The sequence below is a fragment of the Aptenodytes forsteri genome, unplaced genomic scaffold (assembly GCF_000699145.1).
Source record: "Aptenodytes forsteri isolate BGI_AS27 unplaced genomic scaffold, ASM69914v1 Scaffold31, whole genome shotgun sequence".
NCBI classification, from domain to species: Eukaryota; Metazoa; Chordata; class Aves; order Sphenisciformes; family Spheniscidae; genus Aptenodytes; species Aptenodytes forsteri.
The window spans coordinates 620,618-629,397 of record NW_008794713.1 but is presented as its reverse complement, the minus strand read 5'-3'; the positions used below and the strand labels follow the sequence as shown (position 1 = coordinate 629,397).

General features: G+C 48.1%; 1 protein-coding gene across 1 annotated transcript in view; it reads left to right on the top strand.

Annotated features, from left to right (window-relative positions):
• LIPG (lipase G, endothelial type) overlaps positions 1-8,344 on the top strand; it is a 9,076-nt gene extending 732 nt beyond the window's left edge. Inside the window, exons 2-10 of the mRNA XM_009273833.2 lie at positions 127-323; positions 1,160-1,339; positions 2,020-2,131; positions 3,331-3,555; positions 4,010-4,252; positions 4,759-4,879; positions 5,455-5,673; positions 6,616-6,708; positions 8,323-8,344. Coding sequence (XP_009272108.1) covers positions 127-323; positions 1,160-1,339; positions 2,020-2,131; positions 3,331-3,555; positions 4,010-4,252; positions 4,759-4,879; positions 5,455-5,673; positions 6,616-6,708; positions 8,323-8,344 — 1,412 coding nt within the window. The remainder of the gene's footprint in view (positions 1-126; positions 324-1,159; positions 1,340-2,019; positions 2,132-3,330; positions 3,556-4,009; positions 4,253-4,758; positions 4,880-5,454; positions 5,674-6,615; positions 6,709-8,322) is intronic.
• Positions 8,345-8,780: the final 436 nt, after the last annotated feature.

Sequence of the window (8,780 nt, the reverse complement as noted above, 5' to 3'; positions counted from 1 at the left end):
GCTGGTCCGCGCCTCCCTGCGGGGCGCGCGGAGCAGGTTCACCTCCGCCAGGTGAGGCTGAAGCCCAGCGGCGGGCTCAGAGCCGCTTCGCTGACCCTTCCTCCTCCCCGGTCCCCGCCTTCGCAGATGCCGCCGTCGCCGAGCCGCCGGAGGACAGGCGGGAGCCTGCGCCGGCACCGAAGCCGCAGGTGATGTTCAACCTCCGGTCCTCGCCGGACGCCGAAGAGGACGGTTGCGCGCTCGCCGTCGGCCAGCACAAGCGCTTGGAGGACTGCGAGTTCAACGCGACAGCCAAAACCTTCTTCATCATTCACGGCTGGACGGTAAGTACGGAGGGTCCCCGCGCGGCTCTGGGCGATGCTTAGCGTTCAGTCTGCCCGCTGAGGGAGAGCAAACTGCCCTGTAAACGGTCTGCGCGTGACAGTCCCTAGAATACGTGGGATTTGGGACAACTTTTCCCGTTTTGAGCGCTGTGGCCTCTCAGTAGCTGCAGCCGAGGTCTCCGGAGCAAAGTGATGCGGGTCATACTTACGAACTCGGTGAAATCGCCCAGCTCATTCACGACTGCCCAAGATCGCCTCGTGTCTGTGTAACGTGAATGTGGCAAAGCGGCCTTGAGATTTTCCCTAAAATCCGACCAACTGACCGCTATGAGGGTGGCACTCGGCTTGATGCACGTGTAGGACTTCTGTAATCTTAGCTGCGCGTCCACAGTCTCGACATCTGCTGCGCGCCCTCCTTGGTAAGGAAAGAGAGGGCAGATAGACTTTATCAAGCTTTCTTCTGCATTTGATGTGGCTGAGTGCGTGGCACCGGGGGACTTATCAGCTCTACCAGGGCTTATGCAAACAGCGGTGCCAGGACTGGAAAATAATTTTGCAATCCGGCAGAATTTCTGAAACTCTTGAGAAAAAGAGCAGTGAGGTGGCATGTAACAAACGCCTCTCCCTTCTGCCTTAACAGGCAAGGTGGCTAATTGCATCCAGAGTCTCTCAAAACCTGTTTTTCTCACGCCACTAGTGCAGTGCGGAGACGTAGTGGGGCTTGCAGAGGAGCATACAGCTGGAGCAGAATATGTAAATGATATACAAGTAACTTAACTGCGAATATATAATCTGGGTCCTGTGAGCTGGAAACTACCACCTGAATCTCTTTCTAGATGAGCGGCATGTTCGAAACCTGGCTGGGCAGCTTGGTATCCGCTCTTCGGGAGAGGGAGAAGGATGCCAACGTGGTCGTGGTGAACTGGCTTTCGCTTGCCCACCAGCTCTATACCGATGCTGTGAACAACACGCAGATTGTTGGAAAAAGCATAGCGAGGCTGCTTGACTGGTTACAGGTAACGCGAGTTAAGAACGGTCTCTGTTGTAATGCTCCGTGAGGGACTGTTGCACAAGGGAACAGAGTATACACCAGTTCCAGTGCTCATGAGTGGAGAAGTCTCTGGTGTAATCCAAACCCCAGGGCTCGGTGGGGCGATGGCTCATAGCTAAGGTGCTGTGCTCAGCCCTTGCGCGAGCAAGTGCTACCGTGCTTTCCTGGGAGATGCTGCTTTGCAGCGTGCTCGGATCAGCGATGTTGAAGTAGACTTCAAGTTTAGGAGTCCTGTCTGAGCGACGTGAACTCGGGAGTTGGGCATTCAAAGTCGGCGTTGGCTCGGCGAGAGAGTGGAAAAGGAGAAGGAGAAGGCCCACGGTGCTACACCTGGCACTTGAGTCCATGGCCAGTACCGAGGTCTGCTGGCAGCTCCCTGGGGAAAGGCTGCTCCAGATGCTGCTTAAACAAGGAATATCAGAATTGGGGCTGGAAGCTGGGTACTGTGGTTGGGGGCACACCACAAGCGCCATCCAAACCATTCAACTTCTAGGTGTCTTGATGAAATAAAGAACAAAGCATGCTTATCTGCCCCTCCTTCCAATATATTCTTAGAATTGGACTTTAGAGTCCTGCAGATAGGAGCAGTGCCAGATGCCCTGAAAGACAGGGGGGGCAAATTATCATATCTTTTTTTCCTTGCAGGAGAACCCGCTCTTCCAGCTCGAGAATGTCCACCTGATCGGGTACAGCCTGGGCGCCCACGTTGCCGGCTTTGCTGGTAACCACGTCCATGGGACAATAGGCAGAATTACAGGCAAGTGGCTTCTTAAGCAGTCTCTTACCTTTCCTTAGCGGCAGCGAGTTTCCCCGAAGAGGCTCATTTCCTGTGTTGCTGTGATGTTGTTTTGGGCTTGCTTAGTCAGAAATGGCAAGTTTCCTACCTGTGGCGGCAGTGGGGAGTGTGGGTCTCTTGACATGAGAAAGTATCTTAATTTTGAACCCCAAATGTAGGGGGGGGGGGTCGTCAATGAAAAACCTTTCAGAGGACAACCTGATCTTGAGTATATTTGAAGTTAAGTGTGGGTTCAAAACAAGTCCAGCTCAAGCTCTTGCTATCCAAACCCTAAGCCTCCGAGTGACACTGTTTTTGTAATTATAGCTCATAAACTAATGGAAGTGAGAGCTATTGGGTGCAGTTTGTCTCATGGGATGTTTGGTCAAAAAAACCCCAAACAAACAAAAAACCCCCCCCAAAATAACCCCAACCCCTCATTCCGAAAGTATCTTGAAGAGAGCGCTTCTGACTCCAGAGGAAAACTGACTTCAACACGTGAGAACTTAAGGCATGGTACAAGGGGTTGCGTTAAGTGTTTAAATGTGACACTGGCAGTGAGAATTCCTCAGAGCCTGGCAATAAGTATCTGTATTTAGTTAAGCAGGAAAATCACCTAACAGTCAAGTTAGGGAATGGCTCAGGAGCATAGCTTCAGGTTGTGGGTGAGGCTCAGAGGTTAACAGAAAGTCCCAAACCCATCATGGGATCTCAGATGCAGGAATTACCTGGCTGCTGCTTAAACTTGTATTAGTTCCTCCATACATCCAGTCTGAAAATAGACTAAGTGTAGCCAAGGCAGCTTTGGCTACCAACAGTCTCTGTGGGGTGCTAGACCTCTTCTGGTGTTTGCTCATCTGCTGCCTCTTGAAGCATCTCTTCGCTGCGACCTAGCAAAGACTCTGCTGCTTCCAACAGGCAATCCGAAGCCATCGCTGTAAATAGAGGAGACTGGTGCCACTACTGGGTTGTATTGCACCAAAAGTGGTATGGGACATCTTCATTTGTTCCCTCAGCAAGCCCATGGTGAAGAGATCTTGGGGGACAGTATCTGCAATGAGGCAGGGACTGTCTGCGTAGCACCTGGTTAGGAGGGCTGCTAGCAGCAGGCTCCTGGCTATATTCTGTATGAAATAACCCAGTTTCTTACCTGGCATCTTGCGTACTGTCTCTAACACCAGGCTTGGATCCGGCTGGCCCTATGTTTGAAGGGGTGGACCCTAGCAAGCGCCTCTCCCCCGATGATGCTAACTTTGTGGATGTCCTTCACACCTACACAAGGGAAACACTAGGCGTTAGCATTGGGATCCAGATGCCTGTAGGCCACGTTGACATCTACCCCAATGGGGGAGACTTCCAGCCTGGCTGTGGATTAAGTGATGTCTTGGGAGCAATTGCTTATGGGAGTAAGTTCTCATTACTTATTTTGCCTCTGGTCAGCGTAGACTCCTCACAAATAGACGTGGGTTGATGCTGGGGGATGATCTGATTTACAAGAGCAGAGAAAACTATTTTTTTCCTTCTAAACTGGCTGTACCGCTCGAGATAGTTGCTAGAAACTAGTCCTGCTTTTAATTCTGAAGTAGCATGGTCTCACTAACACCTGATCATAAACTATGGCCTTCTTATGCTAGGTCTAGAATCCTCCCTAAATCTCTTTTCATGGTAGACGCTAAATGACAACTCCTCTTCAAGTGTCTTGCAGTAACCTCCTGAATTGCTAGTGTTTGAAAAATGCTCAAGTTTGGCCATGCTCAACTCACGTTGGGCTACAAAAAAGTATAGCTCGCTCTATCTTATCAGCTGCTGGAGTGACAAATGCTTAAACAAAATGTATTCCTTGCAACTCTGCTTCTCTAGCAATTGGTGAAGTTGTTAAATGCGAACACGAGCGGTCTGTGCACCTCTTCGTGGACTCCCTTGTGAACCAAGATAAACAAAGCTTCGCGTTTCAATGTACCGATTCCAGTCGCTTCAAGAAGGGCATCTGCCTGAGCTGCCGGAAGAACCGCTGCAACGGCATCGGCTACAACGCCAGGAAAACACAGAACAAAAGAAACAGCAAGATGTACTTAAAAACAAGAGCTGACATGCCGTTCAAAGGTACGTTTTCCCTCTTAAAAAGAGCGTAATCTCATCTCTAAGAGCAGACTCCCAAAGTCAATGTTGAAAGGTGTAAAGGTGGAAGAGTAGCATCACCTCAAAGCAGCGCAGCACCGGGCATCAGTCTTTCGCTGTTACCTGGCTGCATTGCTGTTCTGTGGCATTACTGTGCTCCTTCCTTCCTTCCTTCCTCCATGTAAAATCAACAAGGCTCTGGCCAGAAGGACGCTGCCTTTTGAGCAGGACTACAGCTTACACGTCATACTTGCAAGACCACCCCAGCCTTAGAGCAGTGTAAGGTTTGGGGAGCCCTCCCCAGGGTGGACCTGCTGTTGTGTAAATGCCAACTTTGTAGCGAGTAAGGGCAGGAAAAAGTGATCAATGATGTCTCTATAAATATAGGGTCTAGCCTTTGCCAGCCAACACTATTTCACAAAGAGCGATGCTGAGCAACGTTGCCTCTCAACAAACTTGGTTCCAGCTATGCTCTCCTTGTTTCTCTCCAGTCTACCATTATCAGATGAAAATGCATGTCTTCAGCTACAAAAGCTTGGGAGAGGCTGATCCCACTTTCTCCGTCACCCTTCATGGCACCAATGGAGACTCTGAACCCCTCTCTTTAGAAATGTAAGTAAGCTGGCCTGTTGAGCTTGCTTGGGTAAGAAGGCCGCTGGGACTAGACAAGGTGGCGTTACTCTTTTTCCTCTGGTAACACTAGCATTGCACCTGAGCCTAGCAGCCTCACTTCATCACCATTCAACAAACTTGTCATCCGGTAACTTAATTGTAATTTATTGCCGAGAAAGCAATTTGATATGCCCAGTCCTCTATATATTAGCCTTCATGGCTCATTGTTGAAGTCCTTTGTTTTGCTTTTCCCCTCTACCATTTGGATATAGTCTGAAAGCACCCATATCTCTGGAGGCATTGTTGACCTCCTTTAGCCTCTCCCAGAAGAAACACAAGGCATGAAGTTCACCTTTAAGCTATGGAAGGATGGCTGAGCCGAATACACGATGGGTCGTATCGAACCAGCTATCCAAGCTCACTTTCTGTAGCGTAATCAGTAATTAGCTGGTGACAGTTGAACGTGGAGCACTTGATAAGCTGCAAAGGGCTCTGTTTAACTTCTTGCATGGAATGAACGAGCATCTGGCATGCTTCCATAAGGAAGAGATGTTGAGTCTCTGCTTGTCTTTCAGGCTTGATCAAATTGGCCTAAATGCTACTAACACTTTCCTGGTCTATACTGAAGACGACATGGGTGAACTTTTAAAAATAAAGCTCACCTGGGAGGGAACATCTCAGTCATGGTACGATCTGTGGAAAGAGCTGAAGAGCTACTGGTATCGGCCTGCAAAGTCTTCCCAGGAACTGCATATCAGACGTATACGTGTGAAATCTGGGGAAACGCAACAGAGGTAATAGTTGTGTTAGACTGCATGTGAGCTGACTTGAAACTTCAATCAAAAGGAGAAATATTCAGAATCTAGCAAGAAAAGTTGGGGGTTTGAACTTAGCTGGTATCCTGAACTGTCTTTCATCTTTAGTGATGATCTTTTAGCACCAGGTAATGCTCCCTCATGGTGTAGGAGAGTGGGTTACGTGCCAGCATGAGGTTGCAAACTAGGCTTTAAGCAAAACTAGTCACTGCAGATCAGATCCGAGATATTCTTTTGCTTTATTTAGATACTGTGACGCTGTCTTGCCCGCCCTTGGGGACTAAATTAGCCCGCTTCAGGATGGTTTAGATCATACCTGAAGGGTGAAAGTACTGACAGCACCAAAAATACTGAGACATAGGTGGACATGGCTATTATTTACACACATAACGTGCTGATTTGGCACAACAAGCTAGACGTAAAACTTCAACCGGTAACATGGAAACACCAGCTCCCTCAAGCACTATATTGCTCCTTCCACCATCTCTGTAATTGGAAAGCTACCCGAGCAACCAACAAGAAGTAAAGCTGCCAAGCATGTAGCACTGTCCTCCCAAATCTCGTGTTAATGTTGTTCTGAAGGTAACCCAGCTCTGTCAAAGAACAGCAGTTGATATTGACAATCTTCCCACATTTTTCAGAGCTTTAAATAAGCATCTCCTATCATCCGTAAGGTATTCTGCATCCTAGTTTCTACAATCTATGAAACAGGGGGAGTAGAAGCAAAGATTCCCCGAATAAAATATTAAAGTAGGAAACAAAACAGCCATTCAACGGGCTAATGGTGTATCAAGATGCTCCACAGGAAGGATGTCAGATCAAACAATTTGTCCTAGAATTAGCTGCAATCCGTATTACACGTTACTTGTTAATCATGGAGACAACAGGTACCTTCTCTTGACTTCTGATTCCTCCTCCTAGGTTTGCTTTCTGCGTGGAGGATTCCCAGCTGACCAGTATATCTCCTGGTAAAGAGCTCTGGTTTGTGAAGTGCACAGAGGAATGGCAAAAAAGGTAGGGAAAATCAGCCAAGAGAAATCCTGTCTGATGCATGTGGCTGTGCTGGGATGAGCGGAGCCAGGTTTTTTTTTTGTTCAGACTCCCGGAACCTCTTTTTCTTTCAAAAAAGTTAATAAATTCTAGCTCAAGGTTCCCAGCTATTAGACTTAATTTTCCTGTACGCCTTGACTATCACCAACTAGGTGATATTATCCTCACTTCTGATCGTGGTTCGTCATCTCGTACCTTTACGTGCTTACTACCAGATTGGTATAACGTGACCCCTGGGCCTAAAGAACCTGTCTGCTTGCTGTCGTGGTAGATGCTAGAAATGAGGTGCTACCAATACCCAAGATCCTTGCAATAGTGGAGAGCTAATTAGAGGCATCTATTAACTGCCCTGTGAAACAGAGGAAAGGTGGGAGTGCAGGGGATTGCCTCAGAGATCGTTTCAGCCTGGTAGAAGATCTTAAGATGCCAAGAAATCTCTTGATCAAGTTTGGGCTCAACTACATGAGCAAGACGGAGCTGAGGACTTGCCACGGTGTTACAGTACCGAGTCCTACTGCTTCATCTCCAGCTCTGCTAATCTCTTCTGGTTCAGCAGAGTGCAAACTCAGCTGTTGCCAGAGCATCTCAGCCTTGCTTAACCTCTGGGGACTTCCCAGACACCTAGGATCAGTCCTCAGAGCATGACTTCCAGTAAGTCTGGTCCCGGCTTGATCGCTTCGGACTGCCTCTAGTCATGTTTTGAATGAATCCCTGTTCATTTGACTGAATGATTGTCTCCTTCAGATGAAGGCCAGCCTTTTGGCCTCTCTTAAATTTCAATTTGTAAACTTAGAGCTTTGTCGCTTCTAATCCGGAGACAAAGTGCTTGTTAGGGCTAGCAAAGCCCTGTGGAAGTCGTGCTTTGCACAACCCTCTTGGGCAGCAGAGCTCAGCTCAGAAATGAGAGCTGGTCCTGTTCCAGGTTTGGCGGAAACCAGCAAAGCTGCGCTACATACAGTAGCAAACAATTCCGTGAATGAAACCCCTGTGCAAAAACTTGTTGCTCTGCCACAAGTCTTGAAAGATCAAGCAAATATTCCTGCAGGTACAATAAAAGGCTGTTTTGATAATGCTGCTCTGTAACCCCCATAAAACAGAATTGCTGGTAGATGTGCCCTTCCTGCTTTACTCGTGGAGTATAGCTTCTGCGCGAGGCAGAGGAGCCGATCGGAGCTCCAAAGCAGTATGGTTTCCAGGAAATGATCCTTCCTCCCAGAGATCGTGAGCAATTACTTGCTGTTCGGCTCTCCATTCCTGCCAAGTCACTGGAAGATTATAGTTCCCTACGTGGAGATTGAGTCTGCAAACATCTGTCCGCCCTGAACGGATCTGAACAGCCAGAGCCCAGCGTCAAGACCTGTAATTTCTGTTTGCAGTCTGCTTGGGTGCATAATGTCTGCTTCAGGCTCACATTGAGGAGCTACTGGGCAAAGTGCTGCTTTGACAGAATAAAATACCAACCTTGCTGTCTAAACCTGTTCTTAGCGTCCCGGTGTTTCTTAGGAATTATTTATTACTCCTCTTAACTTCTACATTTAACTAGATTTTTTTTTTTTTTTCCCTCTCTGCTTTTCCCAGATCTGTCTCAAATTTGCTCTGAAGACTTCTCTAAAGACTCACAGCGGAGCAACCTAGATGCACGAAGACCACGCAGGTGGAAAAATGCTCTGGCAAAAATCTGGCTTGGTAGCACTTAAAGCAACTAGCTCTTCAGGACAAACCATCTTGGATCAGATGCAAGAAACCGAGGAGCAATTTGATGGACTGTGGTCCTAGACCTAGAATAACTAAAACTACGTCCTCCTTTCCCCAGGGAGCCTGGTTTGTGCATTTAACCTTACCTTGGCCTGTTACACGCTGCATTTCCTGCCTGCTCCCATTAACCAGGACTACAGATGAGATCTTCACAGATCTGGACCTCAGCAATGATCTTCTGGTCTGCCTGCCAGTGGAGTTGAGAAGATAACCGTGCTAACTGCCCGTCAGACTGTTGGTGACAGAGCTGCCAAGAACAAGTTAGCGTCTAGCGTAGGAGT